This window comes from Chinchilla lanigera, unplaced genomic scaffold (genome assembly GCF_000276665.1).
Source record: "Chinchilla lanigera isolate Chin_1 unplaced genomic scaffold, ChiLan1.0 scaffold00080, whole genome shotgun sequence".
Lineage (NCBI taxonomy): Eukaryota > Metazoa > Chordata > Mammalia > Rodentia > Chinchillidae > Chinchilla > Chinchilla lanigera.
The window spans coordinates 9,810,576-9,832,988 of NW_004955481.1; the positions used below are offsets into that span (position 1 = coordinate 9,810,576).

Sequence of the window (22,413 nt, forward strand, 5' to 3'; positions counted from 1 at the left end):
GCTCCTGCGCGCCGCGTGGACCTGGCCTGCAGCGCCATCTGCCGGCCGTGCGGGCGGAACGCGGAGACCCGGGCTCCGGACAGCGGCCCCGGCCCCTAGACATCCCGCGGGGCTCCACCGCGTCCTAAGTGCAGCACGCGACCCGCGGCCGCACTGGCCGCTGCCGTCTTCCTTGACACCCACGACCACTTTCTAATGAGCCGCCTGCGTGCCCGCTTCGTTGCAGATGATGGAGGCAAAAGTTAAGCAAGATGGACCACCCTACCCTCCGGGAACTAACCTGTTAGTGAGGCCCAGGGTGCAAAGACGTCCAATAGCCGATCAATAAGGACTGTAGGACAGACGCCTAGATGCTCGTGGAGGGCACCCGCTTCTCTGTATTTTCCAAAATGCTTGCCTCTCTCTCTCTCTTTCTCCCTTCCCTCCTTCCTTCTTTCCTTCCTTCCTTCTTTCCTTCCTTCCTTCCTTCCTTCCTTCCTTCCTTCCTTCCTAAATGTCCTTTATTTTGCCATATCCACTGATATCCACTGGAAGAGATGAAACAACTTCACAAACCTGTGAGGGAGATGGTGTCTTTGGTGTTTTTGTTTGTTTGTTCCTGTTTTTTGTTTGTTTGTTTGTTTGTTTGAGACAGGGTCTCACTATGTAGCCCAGGTTGGCCTTGAGCTTGCTTTGATCCTCCTACCTGAGCCTCTGGAGTCCTGGGATTACAGATCTGCACCACCACACCCAGAAGGAGATGCTATTTGTCCCCACATTGTATCAGTGAAGAAATGGAAGCTGCGTAAGGTAAAGTCCCTTGCCCTGGATCACACAGCTAGTAGACTTGTGTCCACATCCAAGTGCAAAGCCAATGCTGTTTATTTTGGGGGGACTGAGCCTAGGGTCTCGGCATTGAACTACATCCCTGACCCTTTATATTTTATTTGAGAGTGTCTAGCTAAATCCCTACGTTGCCCAGGCTGGGCTTGAACTTGGGGTTCTCCTGCCTCAGCCTTCCAGAATGCTGTATTCCGGGATGTACCACCACACCAGGTTGTCAGTGGTATTTAAATAGTCCTGCCCTCCACCCTGCAAAGTGGTGAATATGTTTTTCTATTATAGTGTTTTTTTTTTTTTTTCTTTTCTTTTTCATGGTACTGGGGATTGAATCCAGTGAGCACTGACTTACATTCCCAGCTCATTATTTATTATTATTATTATTAATTTTAAAACACTAAGTTGCCCAGGCTCCCCTCAAATTTTCAGTCTTCCTGCCTCAGCCTCCAAACAGCAGCTATTTCTAGCCATGCCGCTGTGTCTGTCTAGTGTTTTTCTTGAGAGCAGAGATCACGTCTGTTCCATTTTAAAAATTCCTCTGCACCATCACTGAACTCTTGAATGTACTTGGGCGTGGAGGTGTGAACACGTGAGCTCTGAACCCTCAAGAACCATCTGAACTTTCTGTCTACACAACTGGACGTTACGGGGTGTGCTGCCTACCAGGTCAGGACATAGAGGCAAAGTCTCCCACCCTGGGAACCCCTCCAGGGCCGCCTCCCTCTGTACCCAGGGCCTTTCTCTCTCCATCCTTCTTCCAGGGCAGTTCCAAAGGGCAGAGGCATGAGGCACTTTGAAGTCTTCAGAGCACAGACTGCTGTGGCCACTCCGTGTCAGAGCTGGACAGGGCCCTGCGGTTCATTCCTCACCTCTCCCCAACCCACGGCCACGGCGCTGGCTCCTGGCCAGACTGCTGCACTGCAGCCCTCTGATGGGGAGGCCGGCCCCTAATTGTGACACTCCATGACGATTGTGAAGTCAGCCTTTGCACCCCACCCCACCCCAGCTACAGGGGGCTCGCTGCTCTTCAGTTTCTCTCTGCTTCCCGCTAGCTGGGTGGTTCTGTATGGTGACCGCTGTGATCCCCAACAACCCAGATGGCATCTGAGGCACTCTGTAAAGTGGGGTGTGGGGAGGAGACCCCACTGAAGAAGGAAAACCTCAGTGTGATAAATGCGCTCGACCAACTGCCAAAGCCCCTTCCAAACCCCAAGTTTATGAACCGGACCATCACCACCAAAGGACGCCCGCTTTCCTCACCAGGCTCTCTGGCTAACTTGGAGGCAGATCCCACCAATCCTGTGTAAGCATCATCCCTCTCTATTGGCTGAGGCTGGAGCTGAGGTGGGGAGAGAGACTTGAAGAGGGGTTTCCTCCTCAACCCGTCTAACTTGGTCCCTGGGCCCTTGGGGGAAAAGCCCAGTGCAGATTGGACCTGTCTGTGTTCCACAAATCAGTTCTTGGGCATTTGGTCTGCGCAGTCGAGGCGGCCTTTCTAAATTAGTCTGTTCTCTCTCTCTTTTTTTTCTTTTTTTGTCTTTTTGAGACAGAGTCTCACTATGCAGTTCAGGCTGGCATTGAGCTCACTTTATAGCCCAGGCTGGTCTCGAACTCACAGTGATCCTCCTGCCTCAACCTCCCAAGTGCTAGGATTACAGGTGTGCGTCACCACACCCGGCTTAGTCAGTTCTCTTGACTGTGCTCCTTGTGCTGCTTGTCTGGCTAGGTCCTCACCTCCTACCCCACGGCTCCTCTCCCTCACTCCTCCCCATCTGATACCACCACCTGTCTGCGGATGTTTCCCCTGAAAAGCATGTCTGCCTTCCAACTGTGGTTCACTGTTCTTACAAGAAAAGCTTTCCTCTACTGTATACCACAAAACTTACACCAACAAGGTCTGGCCCACTGGTAAGACCTGGGAATGCAGAGCTAGGAAGTAGCCCCTGCCTTCAAGAAGCGTCTGTCTAGTCTGGTGGGCGATGGTTAGGGTAGCATGGGGTGCCCTCCGGCAGTAAGGGTGTCAGCATGGTCTGGTAAGTGCTGTACTGGGCTTCCGTGAGGACCCAGCGGGGGTGGCTTCAGAGGGGACTGGGACAGCTTGGGAGAAGAGAGGAATGGCTCCCTGGGGCAAGTGGCATTTGAGCAGAATCTCCAGTGAAGATTGGTGTGGGGTGATGTGGGCCAAGGCAATTGTTTGCGGGTCAGTTTGTACACAGCTCCGCTGCTAGGAAGGGCCTGTGCTTCATTTAATGCTTGGCCGTCTCTGTCTTGAAACCGCCGATTGACAGTTCTGAACAAGACCCTCTACAACTCGCACAGAGCCTCACAAGCTATGTAGCTGTCTTGATGGTCATGAGAGCCCTGTAGGGTCCATTCCCCAGGGAACTGTAAGTAAGGTCTAATTCAAGTGACCACTGTGTGTAGGAAACTTCATGATACAGTGGCAAAGTCTTGGGCACGGAACCCAAGTTCAAGTCCAAGTTCCCATACAGCCAAAGACGAGTTCATTAAGATCGAAGACTGAGTTCTACCCAGCAGGCAGGTTGTGAAGATCAGAAAGAGGATGTGTCCAGCAGGGGGCTCCATGCCTAGTGGCCTTCTGTGCCCACCTCAGCACCAGCATTTCCAATAAGTGAATCTGAAATATAGATCCATTAGGGCAACAGAAAACATACACGGTATCCATATCCAGATTTTCTCCCTAAAGATGTAGGACGGTGACAGGGGAGTCATTTATTCCAAATGTGCAAGGGCTAGCAGAGGGTTGTGGGCAGACCAGGCTTTCTCTGGAGAAGGCAGATGGGCTGCAACTCGGAGGGGGAGGACAGCCCATCACTGAGCAAGTGTGAAGTGAGAGGCTCACCTGGACTAAGGGATCCTCAGACGGAGGTGAGGGTGATCTGGCTGCGACATCTGTCACCCCATGGATCGCCAGGGTTGATTCAGCTGATCTGGCTGGCTAGGCTTGTGTTCCCTCCCTCCCTCACCACTCTACTTTGTCCCTCCCAAAGCTGCTGGATTGAAGAGGACGACCACCTCCGATAGAGGAGGACGTTTCCTCAGTCAAGGGTATATGAGTAGCTGGGTTCCCCGACTAGATCCAAACAAGCTCTCGAGGGATCCATAGACTTTGGGTTCTAACCCATTAATCAGGAAATCTTTCAAGCTGATGGATATGGTAAAAATTTATTAAAATAGAATCAGAAATCCAGAGCACAGACTGTAAGGAATGGTTTTCAAAATGTTTTAGTTATGTGTGTATGTACATGGATGCAAGCAGCCACCCAATATGTATTTCTTATGGTAGGTCAAGGTTTGAAAAAAACGATTGGAAAGCCAAACTTTTGCCAGGCATGGTAGCGCACGTCTGTAATCCCAGCACTCGGGAGACTGAGACAGGAGGATTATTTCAAGTTCGAGACCAGCCTGGGCTACAAAGAGAGCTCAAGACCAGCCTGAACTGCAGAGTGAGACCCTGTCTCAAAAAGACCAAAAAAAAAAAAAAAGAAAAAAAAAAAGCAAGCCAAGCTTTTTAGGTTGGTGTAGTTCACCAGTTAAAAAATTTTTTTAAATAGCAGGGAATCCTGTACAAAGTTTTTCTCTGTAATAGCAAAGAACTGGTAACAGTATAATTATCTGTGTAATGGAAAACTATAAACAAGTTAAAATGACTTAATCAGAGTTACATGTATCAGTGTAGAGAAATCAAAACATAACACAGTGAAAAACAAGTAAGTTGCAGATGGAAAGGTACTGAATAATCTTTTATTTATATAAAGTCTACAAACATGCAACATAATAGCTGTTGGCTAGGGATAACATACATATGTAATAAGACCAAAAAAACCACGCAGTCAATAATAGAAAATTTAAAATTTAGTCTCCTGGTTACCTCAGAGTGGGAGGATGTGGAGTGCAGTGGAGAGAAGCATCCAGACTTTAACTATACTATATGGGTTTTGGTGGGGTTTTTTTGTCCTTTTTTTGTACTGCAGTGCTGGGGAGGGAACCCAGGGCTTTGTGCATGGTAAGCAAGTGTTCTCCCGTGGAGTGGGCTCCATCCCCCAGTCCAGGTTTCACTTCTGGAGCTGGATGAGGGCTAAAAAGAAGTTTAGCATATTATTATTATTATTATTATTATTATTATTATTATTATTATTTATTTTGTGGCACTGGGGATTACACCTAGGATCTTTGCACTGAGCTACATCCCTAACCTACCTACCCACCTATCCACCTATCCATCCATCTATCTATCATCTATCTACCTATTTATCTATCTATCTATGACAGGCAGGGTCTTGCTAATTTGCCCAGGCTGGGCTCAAACTTGTGATTTTCTGATTCAGCCTCTCAGAGTGCTAGGATTACAGGCATGCACCACCATATCCAGCTTAGCATGTTATTATTATTATTATTATTATTATTTTTTTTTTTTTTTTTTGAGACAGGTTCTCACTTTGCAGTTCAGGCTAGCCTGGAACTCACTTTGTAGCCCAGGCTGGGCTTGAATTCATGATGCTCCTGCCTCTGCCTCCCCATGCTGGGATTACAGGTGTTCGTCACTACACCTGGCTCATTATATTATTCTTGATATCTCTGTATGTGTTTAAAGTATTTCATAAATAAAAACAAACAAACAGAATGAGTCAAGCCTGATGGTACTTGCCTGTAATCCCAACACTTGGGAGGCTGAGGGAAGAGAATTTCAAGTTCAAGGCTAGCCTGGGCTACTTGGCAAGTTCACGGTCAACCTGAGCTGCATTAGCAAGACTGTCTTAACAAAGCAAAAAAAAAAAAAATCAGAATAGAAGGATATGGTTTTTCAGGATTCACCCAATATAGTTGTACACAGTCCAGACTATTATTCATTTTACATACTACACATTAATAAAATTGTTAGGTGTTGTTAAATATTAAATATTAGTGAAGCTCAATTTGTTTTTCATTAAATATCCATAGAGATTTTTCCAAACTGCAGGAAATTGCCATAGCCATCCCTTGGGGAATTTGCACCCCACTTTGAAGGATTTGGAGCATTTTAGCTGTTTTCTAAGTGTAGTTCTCAGAACTGCATCAGAATCATCTAATGAGCTTACTAAACCTGCAGTTTCCCCTGTCACATCCCAGCTGGGGACCAGGAACCAAGAATCTGCATTCTTAGCAAGCACCGGGGTAGGTCTGATGCAGTGCTGCAGAATAGTAAGGGTCTTCCTACTGTTGAGACGCGGCTCATAGCCCGGGCCCAGGGGTCCTCGGGCTGGATGGGCACGGGTGGTCTCCTTTATCTGGCTCACCTGTCTCCCTTCTGCTCCAGGAAGCTGATGCCAGGGGAGGATTCCGAGTTCAGCTCCGATGACACCAGCATTTCCCCCATGTCGTCCACCTTGCTGAACCCTGTCAAACTGGCCGTGACCCAGCCCAACAGCAGCTTCTTCGCCGGATTGCTGGAGGGCAAACTGAACAAACTCGGCATTCCCTTGATGGCCAAGAACACAGCCAAGGAGGAGGACCTGGCCCTCTGCCCTTGCTCATCTTCATCCCAAGTGGTCCTCAGGGGCCTGGTGGACCTTGACAAATCCGAGCTGGACACAGACACCTCCTCCACACGCTCGGAATCCACCGTTGTCATGGATGTCCCAGAGGCCCCCTTCATCTGCGAGCACACTGTCAGCGACACCACAGCAGTGGTGCGTTTCCTGTGTCCCTGCACTTGGCAGCCGCTTACTGGGCTAGCGCTGAGCTGAGCTCCACGGGGAATGTGAAGCTGCTGCCCCCTGTATCCTGACCTGGCGTTCATGGTGCAGGAAGGGAGGGAGGGAGGCTGTCTGTAACGAACTGCACTGCAAGACGGGAGAGATTCAGATCAAGTGCCGCCAGGAATTCAAAGGGAAAGGAACATTACCTTCAGCTGAAGGAATAAGCTTGGTGGCTCTTGGGAACATTTGCAGGATTTGGGTAAGAGGTAGGATTTAAACATCTAGAGATGGAGGAGGAAGGCATTCTGTGACAGGGCTGACCCCACCTTGCAGGTGGGAAAGTGTGGGAGGAAGTAAGCAGCAGCAGCGTCCTCTGATGCCAGGTCCTAATTCAGGGCTTCTCTCTCACGTGTTCACGATCCTACAGTCACCTACCATCTGGTCAAAACTGAGACCCTTGGTCCCCATCCTTAGAGTGTTCTCAGGGATGAGATTTACAGTGCTAACAAATGCCCGCATGATGCTCATGATGAGGCCCCCAGGTAGAGCAGCACAGTTGTGGAGTATGGGAGGGAGGATGGAAGGCAGTAGAGAGGAGGAACGTCAGTCTGGGGCCATCTTGCGTGGGTCATCCAGTGTTCAGCTACTTGGTAGATTTCTCTGCCAGCAATAAGGGACAGCTTTGTACAGGGCTGTGTACCAGAAAATGGATGTTTTATTGTTTTGTTTTGTTTTGCTTGCCTTCCTGGGGATCAAACACAGAACCTTGCACATGCTAGACAAACTATCACTGATCTCCTCTCTCAGTCCAGTACATGCAATCTGAGTTTTACCTTTTTTTTTTGTACTGGGAATCAAACTCTCGATCTCGCATGTGCCAGGCAGGCGCTGTGCCGCTGAGCTATATCCCCGACCCCTGAGTTGTATTTTAATAAGATAAATTTGGAAGGTTCATGGTTGGATGGCTAAGAGCAGTGGTGGCGAACCTTTTAGAAACCAAGGGCCCAAACTGCAACCCCCAAACCCACTTATTTATTGCAAACAGTGCAGTTAAACCTGAATATCCAGTGCTCAGCTGCTGGGGTGACTTGGCTTGCGTGCAGACACAGAGCTCTGTGCGCCTGTGGTGACATACGTACCATAGGTTCGCCAGTGCTGGCTTATAGCAATGTTTCTCTGTGGTCCCTAGACAGGGGAGGCAGGCTCCCTCAGTATCACATAGCAACTTGGCAGAAATTTAAATTCTCATCTCCGTCCACCACACTTGGGTCTACTGAACCAGAAGCTGGGGTGGGGGCAGGGGCAGCAATTTGTTTTAGTAAGTCCCCCGAGGGCCACCAAAAGGTTGAGAACTTTTCTTTCCCTCTGAATTCCTGATGGTGCTGGATCTGAATCCTTTCTGACTTCGGTGCAGGAAAAACTGGAAGTGAGAGACTGGACAGGAGACAGCAGACCTGGGACTATGTAGTGTTATAAAACTTCTCTGAGACGGTTGGCCAGATTTGGCAAACACGGTGGTGTACAAAGGGGGTGGATGTGGGCGCTATGGCTTTGAACTTCGGTAGTCATTTAATTGCTGTCACTTGGACCTGTTACCCCTACTTGTAATGAGTGAAGTGGACAAGACAGTCTTTAGGATTCTAAACTGACGTGGACAGTCTGGAACACATATGGACTGAGGGTGCACCCCACCCTATGCGGGTGGGGACAGCCATGCTGTGGGGCAGGGGATGGGAGGGCACATTCTGACTCATGCTGGAAGGACAGGTCAAGTCTAAGGAAGCCTTGGGCTTTCTCCCTGCAGATTTCCTGGACCAATGGCTTGGGTAAGCAGCAGGTCAGTTTCTACCAAGTCCTGTTACAAGAGATGGCCAAGAGGAAAGAAAATGAGCTGCCCAAGACAAAAAACCGCCCCTGGATCTTCAACAAGATCTTGGGCACCACCGTCAAGCTGATGGAGCTGAAGCCTAACAAGAGCTACTGCCTCACCGTCCGCGCGGTCAACACAGCTGGGGTGGGGAAATGGTGCAAGCCCTACAAAGTAAGCCCTGGGAGAAGAGCCCGGGGGAGGGGGCGGAGTCCAGGCGAACAGGGCCATGGAGGTTGGATGCAGCTGCCTCCTCTTGTTAGCTTTCCTCCTGCCTGAGCCAACGAGCACTAACTTCAGACTGCTTTCTTCAGGAAGGTTTAAGGATTAAGCTACTCTGGGGCCCACCAGGAGCACAGATGACTATATGCCCCAGCATCACTATAACCCACGGGCTTTGGGTTCCTTAATTTATTACTAGTAATTGTGAGTGGGTCAGGAACTGAGGGAAACAGAGACAAGGCTATGCGGGGAGAATGAAGGGAAACTCCTGGGGTGGGTAAGGGTGCGGGGGTGAAGAGAGGCCACATAGAAACAGCCCTCTGGAGAGAGACTCAGGTGGGGAGGTGCAGGTTTGAACCGTACCCCTTTGGATGTTTCCTGTATCAATGACTGGGTTGGATAAAGCTATCTATAAGCCCATTTAGCAGACAAAAGATGGTGACTGAGACGGAGAGAGCCAGGTCCGGGTCTGGGAAGGAATTCAGAGAGGTTTGTCTTTCAAGCAGAAGGGTTTTCTTGTTTCACTTCAGTTTGCAACTATGGCCAGGGACGTAAGCAGCTTCCCTGAGAGCAGCCCCATCTACATCACCGTGAAGCGCAAGGAACCCCAGCGGAGAATGGTGCACATGGGGCCGGAGGACATGCGGAAGCTGGAGGACCTGGAATACCTCACTCCCTACTAGCAGAGGGCCCAGAACGCCCCTTGTTGGCCATCCGCTTTGGCCCAGGGCCCTCAGGAATGAGAACCTTGCCAGAGACCCACTGACTACCCTGCCACCTCAGGGCCTGGTGGTACTGGTACCAGGAAGCACCCCTGGGCCAGAGCCAAATTCACCTGGAAACACCGCAGCTCCCTACCCCCATTAAAGAACTGCAGGTCACCCAGCACCCGTTAAGTTCTGCTTCCTGCTTTTGGACAGCCTCAGCTGAGCCGGGCCAGCTGCCTCTCACCTCCTAGCTTGTGCCAGGATGAAGAGTCAAGATGGGTGGCTGAGAGGAAAGGCGGGTTGGCAGGACCGTGGGGACATTACCACCACCTTGCTGCTTGGCTCTGCCTTTGCTCCTGCCCCGCAGGGCAATGAAAAGTCTTCACAAGGACAGACAGCAAGGGCGGACACATGTGCTGGCAGTCTGTAGAGCAGCCCTAGATCTGCACTTGAGGGGTGTAGTACAAAGTACACAGCTTTGGGGGCAGCATCTGCTTGAATTCCGGCTCCTCCAAGTATCTGATGTGAGAGCATGGGCAAGTTACTTAAGCTTCCTGGGCGCGGGTAGCTCCCTAAAGTATGGGGGAGTGAGAAACTTCCAGGCCGGGGTGCAGGGTTGCTGTGAGCACAGCAGAACCAGCATGTGGCACCAAAGAGCTCAGCAACGGCTGGCCCCCTTTTCCTCACTGCAGAGAGGTGCAAGGTGGAGGCTGAGAACCACAGCTAGGTGAAGTGAAATTATAGCAGGACAGACGTGATTACGGGAGGTAAGAAGGGGACAGCAGAAGTGCTGAGGCCCTGGGCACTTCCTACAAGACGGTTTGGAGGCCTAATTGGTGCACTGGATACCATGCTCCCGTCAGCACCGAGCGCAGAAGGCAGAGGCAGAGTGCACACACCGCAAAGTCTGGTCAAGGGCCCCAGGAGGTCTGGGTGGGGATTCTACTCATCACTTGAAAATTCTCAAGGGGCAAAGAAGGGGGCTCCCTACTGCACCACGCCCACGCCCGCAAGACCTCTCACAGCACTGCCCACACCGCCGCCACCCTGGTCCCCCCGAGGCTTGCTCTCTCCAGCCTGAGAGCCCAGCCCAGCGCTCAGCGTCCAGCAGGGCCTCCGCAGGTGTGGGGCGAGAGGCTGAGGCATCCCCGGAGCAGGGCTGGCGGGCAGAACTCTGCTGATGAGAGCACGCCATGATGTCCAGCGCAGGAGCCATTAGCGACTGTAACTGCGGCTCCACCTCTAGCTACTCCGACCTCCTTAACAGAGCTGCAGACCACGGGCAGCGCAGCCCCACACCTACTGTCCAGCCCCTCCTTTCCCCTCCAGGAGGTCAGTATGGCTTTGGGGTCATCCAGAGCAAGGGAGGAGGCCAAATGGATTTAGCACAGTCCGCAGTTGAGCCCTGGGATTCTAGAACAAAGAATGGTAAGTCCAACACAAAATAAAAGTTATTTATTTGGCCACAGAACCTGAGGTCTGACCTGAGCACAGGAGGAGGCAGGGCCAGCAGTGGAGGCCCACACGGAGCCTGGCTCCCCGACCCCATGCCCCATTCGTGAGCCGCAGAGCGGTGCCCATGGCCGCGTTCACTGCTAGCTTCCCAGACTGATTTCCACCTCTGGGGCATGGCACAGGCAGGGGACCCATGGGGAGACCCCGTAGGTGTCTGTCAAGGACTGGAAGCCACCGCTGGAGGCGAGGGTGTGTGCACTGCCACCCTGGCCTCTGTTCTGTCAGGGCAGGCAGCTGGCAGAGGCTCGGTCCAGAACTGTAGGAATTTTCATCTCCTCCATCTGTGGGGGAGGGAGGGAATCAGGATGGGAATCCTGCGGTGTAATCGGAGGAGCCCACAGCGTACCTCTGCTCGGTGCCATCCCTGCCTCCACCCAGACCTCCACCCAGACAGTGGCTTCTGGGAGGCCCATCACCAAAAAGGTCTTTAGTTCTGAACGTGTGTGCCCTCCTACCTGTGACCCTCCTGTCAGGCTCGAGAAGTCCCAAGAGAAAGGTTAACTAACTTCTCCACAACCACACACTCAAAGCAGAACCAGGACCCAAACTCAGGTTTCAGGACTCCTAGACATGCCTGCTAGAGTGGCCTGAGTGTGTCTGGGTCTCCCAGCATTCCCCCACTGGTGCCCGAGAACCTGGCTCCACATACCGCTCAAGACAGAGGGAGCCCCGGGAAGGCCCCTCAGAATTCCATGCCTTGGGGGAAAGAATACAAAGAGGGACTGACTGACGTCAGGGCAGGACCGCGAGCACCCCAGCCACTGCCGCCCACACTCACATCCGGAGGCACTTGTCCTTCCCACCGCTCGCCACCCTCTGGCCATCTGGACTCCAGTCAACGGCGTAGACCTAAACCAAGAGGGGTAGGGCAGTGGAGTGGCAGGGGAGGAGCGCCAAGTACCGCTCCAGTCCCCTCCGCCCCCGGGGTCAGCCCCACCTCGTCCGCGTGGCCTGGCAGGTCTGTGGCCAGCTTCTGGGCCTTCACGTCCCACACCTTCAACGTGCTGTCACTGCTGCCGCTGACCAGCAGCCGGCTGTCGGCTGACCACGCAATCTGGTACACGGCGGCAACGTGGCCACGCAGCGAAGCCAGGTACCTGGGCCAGGGAAGACGGTGATGGGTATCAGATCTTCAGATAGGTCTGAAGGGTCGCCCGCCCCATCACAGTGGCTCCTAACCTCAGCTGCCTGTTGGAATTGCATGGGAACTTCTACAAAACCATGCTGCCTGGCCCCCACGCCAGCATTTTCATCACTGTGGGTCATTACCATTTTGCAAAGCTCCGAATGAGTTGCTTCAGGGGGCCTCTTGCCAGGCCCCCACACCTGCACCGAGCCACCATGTACCTCAGAACCCAATGCAGCCGCCTGTTGGCCCATCTGCCCGCATCCCCTGGAGCAGTCTGTGATAGGCGGCAGCCATAAGGCCCCTCGGAGACTCAGCTTCCATCTTGTTCTTGTACTGGCGAATAAAACCCAGGACCTTCATGCTGAGCTGCACCTTTAGCCCTTTTCAGTTTGAGACAGGATCCTGCTAAGTTGCCTAGGTGGTACTCAAACCTGTGATCCTCCTGCCTCCGCCCCCAAGCGCAGAGATGACACAAGTGTACCACTGTGCCCGGGAAGCTTTATACTGACTTCAAGGAGTTGCGATGTGAAAATACACTACGCCTGACCCATCAGTTTCCCTTCAGGCCCTACCAGAGTTCCCTTTGCTCTTTTCTCTTCTTGTGCCTGTCTCTGCCTCTCCTCACCAGGCCTTCTCAGACCTTAACTGGTAGCAGAACCACCTGAGTGTACCAGGGTCTCCTGTATTTCCCATGACCCCCCCAAACCTAACCTTACTAAAATGCAGATTCTGGCACACGGTCGAGACTGGGGGCCGAAACTCTCCACTTCCATGAAGCTCCAGAAAATGCCGATTCACCTGTCTGCAGACCCTACTTTGTGGAGGGCAACATGACTGACTACACCACTAACCCAGCTATCGCTTCATCTTCTCTTGGGCTGCTGCATGCCTGGCCCTTGGCCATTTCTCTCCTTCAATATGGAGTGAACTTGCATTTTTTTTTTTGGTAGTGGTAACTGAACTTGGGACCTTGCACTTGCCAGGCAGGTACTGTGCCACTAAGCTATATCCTGGCTCTGAACTACTATTTTTAGTGCCCATTTAGTACCAGTCCTAAATACACCATCTCATTAATCCTTATAACTGTGCTGAGAGGTAGGGAGTCCTTATACTACAGAAGAGGAAGCAGAGGCTCAGGAAATGCAAACGTCAGCCAAGGCTACACAGGCAGCAGGTGGCATCATACAGCTCCCTCCGCTGCTCACAGAGGAACAGCCCTAAGCCTCCACTCACTTGCCCGTCCTGCCGTCCCACAGCTTGATGGACTTGTCAAAGGAGGCGCTGGCCACAATGCGCGAGTCAGGAGAGAAGAGCACCTCATTGATGAGAGCCTGGTGTCCTGTCATGCGGGCAAGGGGCTTCTTGTCCTCTGCCGGGGACCACAGGAACAAGGTGAAGTCATCGGAGCCAGACACGAGCCTCTCTGGACCCTGGCCCTGGGGGAAGCAGAAAGCACACCATGCTGGACGTGGTCAGACAATGGTCATGCATACCAGGGACAGAGGCCTGGGCTGTGGAAATGGGGCCTGGCCTGGCCCCTCACTCACATGTAACCCCTAAAGAAAAACAGATTCTATGTGTACATGTGGAATGGTTTCTAAGGTACATGACCATAAGGCAGTACAGAATGGACTGTGTATTTGGGTTGTGTGTGTATAAGGAGACACATGCGCAGGTACATATGAAATCTCTGCAAGGACACAAGGTACTGGTAGCACCAGACGCTTCCAGAAGGAACGATGGCTGTGCAAGAGATGGGAAATGTTTCCCGATCTGCCTTTTTATTTATACTTTACACCATGTGAAATGTGCTCCTCAACAAACTAAATAAAATTTAAAAGGCAGTGCCCTGGAGTGCAATAAATACACAAATAAAACACAAAGTGAAGTGCTCCCTGGCACTGTAAGACTGGACTGCCAAGGAGCACGAGCAAGAACTTTTCCCCAGAACAGGCTCACAGTGAGCAGGGTGAGGACTGTGGAGGACTGTGGAGAGTGCTTCAGGGACAGCAGAGGAGGAGCACGGGCTGGGGTGCCGAAGGGGCACACACTCACCCGCACAAGGTTGTACCGGCTTAGGGCCCTCTCCTTCAGCTCCTGCACTGTGTCCAGATCCCAAAGGAGAGAGACGAGAAATAACGCTGATTAGAAAATCCAACACAAGCGGCTAAAACGTCCACGACGCTGGAGGACTGGCTCCTTCCCAGGTTGCCTTCTCCCCTCCTTCTCCCACTCACTCACAGGACCCCTGGAGGTCTTGGGCATTAACTGTGGCCTCAGCAGGCTCAAAGGCCCCTGTACGCAGGGCATAGTCAGTGCTGAGTGCCATGGTGTTCACCCAGTGGCCGTGGCCTTGAAGAGTCCGGCACAGCACACCCTAGGAGAAAGGGAGACAGGTCAGACGCCCACCCACACACACACAGAACACACCCTAAGGCAGAGGGAAACAAGTCAGACACACATACGTCCCACTCTCTACCCTTGGGAGGCCAGCCCCAGAAGACGGGTGGGTGGCATGGGAGAATCAAGACCCATGTGTCTTGCTCACTGTGATCTTATCCAAATCACTCCCGAGGTTCAAGTCTCTCTCCTTTGTGACAGGAGGCCACTGGCCTGTTTCATGGAAGAGAAGTGTACCAGACTAACAGTGCGAGGTTGCAAAAAGCTAAACAGGCTTCCCACAGCAGGGCTTCCCAGAGGGTGTTATGCTAACGGGCCTGCTGGAACGCTCACAACAGCGTGGCACCAACCACAGAACCCTTCATTCCAGAAGCACCTCCCTGACCAGGCTCCCAGCACACAGGAAACACTGGGCTCACACGTGTCACACGCCCTCCCAGCACTGGCACCCTGCCCCATGCACCTGCCAGCCTGGCCTCTGCACACTCCCCGCTCTTACGTCATGGGCCCTCCAGACTTTGATGGTGCGGTCCTGGGAGGCAGAGTACAGAAGGCCGTCCCCTCCCCACCGCAGACAGGTGACCGACTGTGTGTGCCCGGTGAGGACACGCTCACAGCGGCCTGCAGTTGTATCCCAGACCCGCACACTGCCATCCTTGGAGCTGCTGGCCACATAGCGGCACTCAGGGTTCCTGGCAAAGGGAAAGAACTGTGACCTTATTTCTGAGCTGGCAATGCAAGTATGCCCACCTCACCTCCCATTCCCAACTCAAAGGCCAGGGACAATCTCTACAGCTTTCCGTCCCATGCTCTGGGGACCTGCAAGGTGGTTCTCGGCCTTGTGACAAGCAGCATACCCCCCAAGCAGCAGGGAAGGCCAGGACTTGGAAGGCCTTATCCTCCACCTGCCTGCAACTGTCCCTGGCATCGAGATGCCCACTTTGCCCCTCAATGAAACAACCACCCTGAGCAGGGAAGAAGGTAGCTTTGAGGCCTGCCATTTGTCCCAGCTTGGTCAGTGTCACTTACGCATGGAGAGGCTCCCAGCTCAGGCCAGTGATCCACTTGCTGTGGCCGGCAAGAGTCCTGCCCAGCTGGTTCCCTGTACTTGGGTTCCATAGGAGAATCTGAAGGAGAAACCCACTGAATAAACCCTCTCTAAACTTTTCCACCAAAGGTCCCCTAGCTATGCCCCGATCCCAAGAGCCAAGAACCTGATTCTGAACTCCTAAGGGAGTCGTGAGCCCCTGCCTAGTTATCCCAATAGTACCTACCTGGCCATTCTTGCAGCCAGAGGCCAGCTTCTTGCCGTCCGGGGACCAGGATATGCTAAGGACCCAGTGTCTGTGTCCTACAAAAGCAGCAGAGAAGGGAGGGACCCCATCCATCTTCCTCTCTGGACTAGCAACACAAGGGACATGTAGGCACTCCCTAGCTAAATGCCACAGGAATGAGTGGGAGAACAAAAGGAGACACAGGAGTCACCCTTCTGGGCTGAGGGTGAACACACCCAAGTCCGAGAACTGTGCGTCCTGCTACATAAACAACACCGCCACTTTCCAATGACTCCTTATGTGACACATAATAATATAAAGCAGGGGCCTCCAACCAGTCCACAAGTTATTAGGAACCAGGCCTCACAGCAGGATGTGAGCAGCAGGCAAGTGAGTGAAGCTTCATCTGCAGCTACAGCCATTCCTTACTGCTCACACTGCTGCCTGGAATGCCTCCTCCTGTCAGATCAGGGGGGCACTGGAGTCTTATAGGAGCTCACACCCTACTGTGAACTGCACAGGTGAGGATCTAGGTTGTGTGCTCCTTATGAGAGAATGAGGTGAAGCTAAGGCAATGATGCTAGCGCTGGGGAGCAGCTACAAATACAGATTAATATTTGCAGGGGATCTGACAGCAACCAAACAAGATTATAGAGTAGACCAGGTATAAACAACACACTTTAGATGCCACTGTCTCCTATCACCCCAATATAGGACTGTCTGGTTGCAAGAAAACAAGCCGAGGGCTCCCAAGGAGTCTACATTATAGTAAGCTGCATAATTATTATATTACAGTACAATAATAATAAAGTACATAATAAACATAACACAGTGAATTATCCCAAAACCATCCCCCTTCACTGGTCTGTGGAAGAACTGTCTTCTATCAAACTAGCCCCCAGCGCCCAAAAGGTAGGAGGCCTCTGGTGTGAAGGGTTTCCACACATCATTCCTTGTAACTCTCAAAACAGACCTAAAATAGGGAACAAAGGAAGAATTATGCTCACTTTCCAGATGTGAAAACTGAAGCTTTGACTTCAGGGATCATAGCCTGCGCACAAGTGGTCGCTGGCTAATCTGTGATACAACAGTGATTCTCCTAGTGTGGTCCCCAGACCAACTGCATCAGCGCACCTACAATGTATTAAGGAATGCAAATTCTCAGGTCCTACCTCGGAGCCACTGAAACAAAAGATCTGGGGGTGGGACCCACCAATCCGTATTGTGACAAGCCCTCTGGGTGATCTGATGTGTGCTACAGTCTGAGGACCACCGTGGCAGAGGCCGGACTCTGCTCCCAGGAGATCAGCCTCTAACCACAGCCCCACACTGACTCTTCCCCAGTCTCTGCTTGTTTGTAAGTGGGTGGTAAGGTGCAAGGGCCTCCACCTAAAGACAGATGGCAGTGAACTGGATCTTAAGGGGTGGAATCAGCTCTAGACCTCCCCAGGAACTAATGAGCTGGACAAATTGGCCACCTGCCACTGCACTGAGATCCCCTAAGTGGCTAGAGGCGTACTGACCCTTGCATGTGAAATGTGGCGTCTCTGTGTTGAGGTCCCAGAAGCGCACAGTAGTGTCTCCAGAGCCACTGGCCAAGTACCTGGGAAAGAGAGGTTATGACTGCTGCTGAGGCCACTTCTCCCTCTCTACCCATCCCCATTTAGTACCCCATCCCAGTGGTACCCATCAGTACCCCATCCCAGTGGTACTGAGACTTAAACCCACGGAGCACCAGGCTACACCCCCAGCCCTTTCTGAGACAGGATCTCACTAAGTTGACTAAGGCTGACCTTGAACATGTAATTCTCCTGCCTCAGCTTCCTTAGCAGCTGTGGTTACAGGTGTTCAGCACTGTACCAGGCTTGTCCTCTGCTCTTCTGATAGAAACAGTAACCAACTTATTTTTTTGGTCATACTAGGGATCAAATACAGGGTCGCATGCATGCTAGGCAGGCATTCTACTACTTGGTTAGACCTCCAGTCTTATAAACAGTTTTTGAAGCTTTTCACGCCCTCAAAGGACTGTGAGAAGAAATGAACCCCAATTTCACAAGGAAATAATAAACTTGGAAAGGTGAAGTGACTTGTCCAAGCCATATAACTTGGGAGGGTTAGAGCTGAGTTTGCAGCCGGAATCTCCCAAAATGATGTCCGGGAAGGGCTGTTTTAAAGGCAGGTATCCTTTAGTCTTTAGGGACTAAACCTCAACAGCAAAATCCCCTACTTCTAACTTGACCTAGAGCTCAAGTCTAAGGTAGGCACCCTGAGGCCCCACTGATGGAAACTAATTCTGGGCGACTCTCCCCACCCTCGTCAAAGGCTGCATCCCGCTACCCCCTCCACGACTGTGTGACGGTCCTTACTTTCCTGTGGGGCTGAAGGCCACAGAAATTACTGCTTCGCTGTGACCCTCTAAGGAGCTGGTGCAGCGGGTCACAGCCCGGACCCTGAAGACAGCCTGTGGCTGGTAGATGATGTCTATGACCTTCTCTGTCTCCACTGCTTGCGATTCCAACGTCTTCCCCAGGGAGGAGACGATCTCAGCATCGTGGACATAGAATGCCAGGGGCAGGGGATCCTCCTGGAGGACAAAAATGAAGGCAGCTCCGGCACTGAAGGGCGTGCAAAGAACACCTATGCCCAGGCCACTCGCCACCGTTCCTGGAGAGTGTTCTTGGGAGGCCGCCTTCTTTTTGGCCACTCTGCTTGGGATAATCCGGTGATTCCCCATGGAGCAAGACATTTTTGATCATTGAAGAGCACTCTCTGGCTGCTTATGTGACACGAAACCCTTTATCTGCCCTTCACAACCACTCTGGGAAGTAGACATTAATATCCCCACTTGATGGGTAAAAAAAAATCAGGCTCTGAGCAACTAAGTAACTCATTCAATATCCTGTTGCTAATGACGAATTTAGGTTCTTCAAAAAGAATAGTAAAGTCCAGGATTAGGGTTAGCATATAACGTTAAGCAGTGTTTTCCAAACCACCATGCCATGCTATATCTGTGTAAGAAGCATCCAAAAAGCTGGTTAAAAGCGCAGACACTCTGGATTGATAAGAAATACTTGTGGAATGAATTACTGAATCTGGAGCTGACTCTAGGATCCCTTGGCCCTAAGATCCCAGAAGTACAGTTCTCTGTGAACAGTGAGCTCCTTTAATATCCCACTGCATGCTCCACAAGTGCAGCACAGGGTTTGGTTTGCAATGAGCACAGGGAATTCATCCACCCATCCGTTCATTCATTTGTTCATTCAGCAAACGTGCGTTTAGGTCTGATTTAGGTCGGGTGGGGTCCAGGAGCTATATTTTAAGAACACCTCAACAGACAGTAGCCCTTGATAAACAGGGGCTTAAAGGTTAAGAGCACGGGTTTTGAGGCTGACAGATTTTGGTTCCAGTTCCAAATCTACACCTACTGCGTGGCACTAAGCTAGTAATTTAATACTTTCACGCTGTAACACGGAGATATTAACGTGTCTGCCCGGTCCTAGGATACAGCTCAGTGGCACAGTGCCTGCCTGGCAAGTGCGAAGTCTTGAGTTCAATTCCCGGTACCAAAAAAAAAAAAAAAAACAAAAACCCTAAAGTGTCTCCTTTTTGGGCTGTGACGAGGAGTGAGGGAACTACCGCACTCCACGCGTTCAAAACGCTGCTCTCCGCCGGGGAACGCTCTAGGTGCTTTCGCGCTGTTCCATCTCCCGTCCTTCCCGGCAGGCAGGCGGGGACTCATGCTGGGCGGGCCGCCCGTGTCCCCGAGCCCCAGACCCTCGGCCTCCCGGTCCTCCCGGGGCCCGCTCACCTGCGCCAGCAGCGCGTTGCACACGAGCTGCAGCCGCTCGGGGGTGATGTCCACCGGCACGTCGAACGGGGAGCCCAGCAGCTGGCCGCCCTCATCCTGGAACTGCACCAGCAGCCGCTGCACGTCGTGCGCCGCCGCCTCGTCCTGTGCGAACAAGCGGGGCGGCCGTCAGCCCCGCCGCCCGACCGTGAGGTCCCCGCTTCGCCTCCCTCTGGCCTCGGGGACCCGGCCCAGTGCCGAGCCGCGGCGCCCCGACCCCATCCGCTCACACCCACCGCAGCCTCCGCCGCCATGCTGCACCCCCACGTGGAGTAGGAAGGCTCGGGACGAGCAGAGCGCCGCCTCCGCGTCATGAGAGCAGCCGGTAGCCACAGCGCCCACTAGCGTCCGGAGGGGGAGTCACGCCGCTCCCGGCCTCTGGTGGTGCCCTGTTAATTAATTCGTAAATTCTTGTGTGCCGAGGATGCCCTAACAACAAGGATTCTTGTCCAGTTTCATAGAGGAGGAAACTGAGGAGCTAAGAGAGTAATTAATTTACCAGACAAAGGTTAAATGGGCTGCGTTCTAGGCAGCTTCACCCTGCAGGCGTGGCTTATAAAGCCAGGAACCAAGTACTGGGTTGAGGGCAGGGTCCAATTAATAATAGTTGATGAGCACAGAAGCAATCAGTCTTCACAGTTATCAACACTGTAGAAAATACGAATCATGGTAATGATAGCGTTGTGCCAAGAGGTGAAGGGCGAAGGAGAGGAGGGGAAGGCGAGGTAAAAAGAATTCAGATGTAAGTGTCACGTACCTGTACTGGTTCCCCGTGATGAATGCAATCAGTATTACTACAAACGCGGACTACAGAAAAATGACAGCCTTGTGTCAGGCAGGGTGCGAAGGGCTTTACATACATAGCTCATTTAATTCTCATGACCCCCCTTTCCGCCCCATGCTGCAGATGAGGAAAGCTCACTGGGTGTGAGCTTTCTTGTGCGGCACCTGGGATCTTCGGCAGCAACCTCCTGCCCCTGGCTCCCTGTCCGCACGCAGTTGGAAGCTCTGTCATTGCTGCTCACTAACCAGCTTGGGTCTGTTCTCTCCAGCCCTACAGCGACACTGAATGACACAGAGTCGTATCTCACCTGTCTGTCTCCATTCCATCTCTTCTCATCCATTCTCCGTGCTGACCTTTTCAACCCTCAAACCTGATCTGTTACTGACAAAATGTTCCCCCTAATTCCCTGGCACAGCTCCCTTATGTACAGGAGTAAACCAGACTCCCGTTTATGGTCCTCTCAGCCTGTCATCTCCAGCCACCTTTCTCTCTTGAAGATCAAATCCTGCTGGCGTTTTCTGGGTTCTTCCTGAACCAAGGCCTTTGCGTACAGTTTTCTCTGCCTGGGACAGTTGGGTCTGAACTGTGTTCCCGCAAACACACAGATCAAAGAATACAGGTCTTTTTTTTGTTTTTTTTGTTTTCCTGAACCAGGAATCAAACTCACGACCTTGTGCTTGCAAGGCAGGCGCTGTGCCTCTGAGCTAAATCCCCAGCCCCAAAGAATACAGGTCTTATAAGGAGGTGATAAAGGTTGATAAAGGTTAAGTAAGGTCACAAAAGTAGGGCCCCAATCAGACAGAGTTGGTGCCCTTATAAGAAGAAAAAGACTTTAGAGCACTTCCCTCCTCCTTCTGTCTCTCCCTCACCCTCTCTCCCTACCTCCGCAGTTGTGCTCAGAGCTCACACTGGGAAGAGGCCCTGTGAATTGAGAAGGTGGCAGAGGGGAGAGGCCATGCTAGAAACCAATAGCGATGGCACCATGATCTCGGATTTCTCAACCCCAGACCTGCTAGAAAGTCAATGACTATTGTTTAAGCCTCGTAGCCTGTGGAAGTCTGTTATGGCAGCCCAAACCAACCAAGTAAGAAACAGTTCCTCATTCTTCAGTCTTGCCTTACACACTCATCCATCCATCCATCCATCCATCCATCCATCCATCCATCCATCCATCCAATGTGTTGACTACCTACCCTCTCCCAGACATTGTTCTTGGAACTCTGCTTATATTAACTCATTTCTCACTTGAGGAAACTTTCTCTAAAACATCACATTTCCCTCATTTGTGTTTTCCAAACATCCTAATCCTCATATTTAGAAATCACAGATCCATGGAATTATTCTATTAATTCAGTCAACTGCTCTGTACCACGTGCTGTTATAGACACTGGGAATATGTGAGGGAATTGGACACAGATCCTTGCCCCTGTGAGTGTTCTCTGCTTCCGTGATTATTGGCAGTTCCTGGTGCATACAAAAGGCGTAGGAAATGCTTGTGGGAGGGATTACTGAATTGGGATTTGAATCTATATTCCTCAGCTCTAAAGTCACAGCACCACAGTTCTCTGCTAATGGTGAGATCCTTTAATATGACCTCATTCCTCACTCCATTAGTGGGGCTTACGGTTTGGGATACCATGAGGACAGGGAATTCATTTATTCATTCATTCATTCATTCATTCATTCAACAAACATGCTTAGCCAGGTGTGGTAGCACATATCTGTAGTCCAAACTACTTGGGAGGCTGAAGCAGGAAGATTGTTTGAGCCCAGGAGTTTGAAGCCAGCTTAGGCAACATAGCAAGATCCTATCTCAAAACAAAACATGTGTTAAACTGATCTTATGCTCAGCAGGGCAGTGGAATTTAACTGTGTGTCCCCATATCCAAAGTCACAGAGGGGAACATGCTCCAGTGTGGATGACCCAGTCTATGCATCTCCTTTAGTCTCTTTCAGGTAAATTTGGAGATATACAGGGAATAGGGAAGAATAGAGGTGAATGGGGCAAAGCATCAGCATGAAGATGCCATTCATTCATTCATTTAGAAAGCACACATCGGGCACTGATTCTGCCAGGCTTCTCTTTCCCAGAGGAGCCAAGCTGCCAGAGCTACTGTCCTTGACCTCTGGGAGGAAGATCATGGGCCAGA

General features: G+C 51.6%; 2 protein-coding genes across 7 annotated transcripts; one reads left to right on the forward strand and one right to left on the reverse strand.

Moving 5' to 3' along the window:
• Window positions 1-1,826: 1,826 nt before the first annotated feature.
• Window positions 1,827-9,495, forward strand: Fndc8 (fibronectin type III domain containing 8). Its single transcript, XM_005402863.2, has 4 exons — window positions 1,827-2,122; window positions 6,137-6,509; window positions 8,323-8,559; window positions 9,138-9,495. The coding sequence occupies exons 1-4, from the start codon at window positions 1,917-1,919 to the stop codon at window positions 9,288-9,290; spliced, it is 969 nt and encodes a 322-aa protein (XP_005402920.1). The 5' UTR covers window positions 1,827-1,916; the 3' UTR covers window positions 9,291-9,495.
• Window positions 9,496-10,753: 1,258 nt separating this feature from the next.
• On the reverse strand, window positions 10,754-19,775 carry Nle1 (notchless homolog 1 (Drosophila)). 6 transcript variants are annotated; one of them, XM_013503406.1, is made up of 13 exons: window positions 19,716-19,775; window positions 19,441-19,584; window positions 17,999-18,216; window positions 17,156-17,235; window positions 15,633-15,709; window positions 15,388-15,485; window positions 14,858-15,050; window positions 14,200-14,335; window positions 14,014-14,060; window positions 13,192-13,394; window positions 11,767-11,926; window positions 11,608-11,678; window positions 10,754-11,110 (listed from the first exon to the last, which is right to left on the reverse strand). In XM_013503406.1, exons 1-13 carry the CDS (start codon window positions 19,731-19,733, stop codon window positions 11,098-11,100), a joined length of 1,458 nt encoding a protein of 485 aa, XP_013358860.1. In that variant the 5' UTR covers window positions 19,734-19,775; the 3' UTR covers window positions 10,754-11,097. The 6 variants fall into 6 exon arrangements, with proteins under 6 accessions (XP_013358860.1, XP_013358859.1, XP_013358864.1 ...); XM_013503405.1 differs by having other exon boundaries at window positions 14,822-15,050; XM_013503410.1 differs by lacking the exons at window positions 17,156-17,235; window positions 17,999-18,216; window positions 19,441-19,584; window positions 19,716-19,775 and adding an exon at window positions 16,640-16,649 and having other exon boundaries at window positions 14,822-15,050.
• Window positions 19,776-22,413: the final 2,638 nt, after the last annotated feature.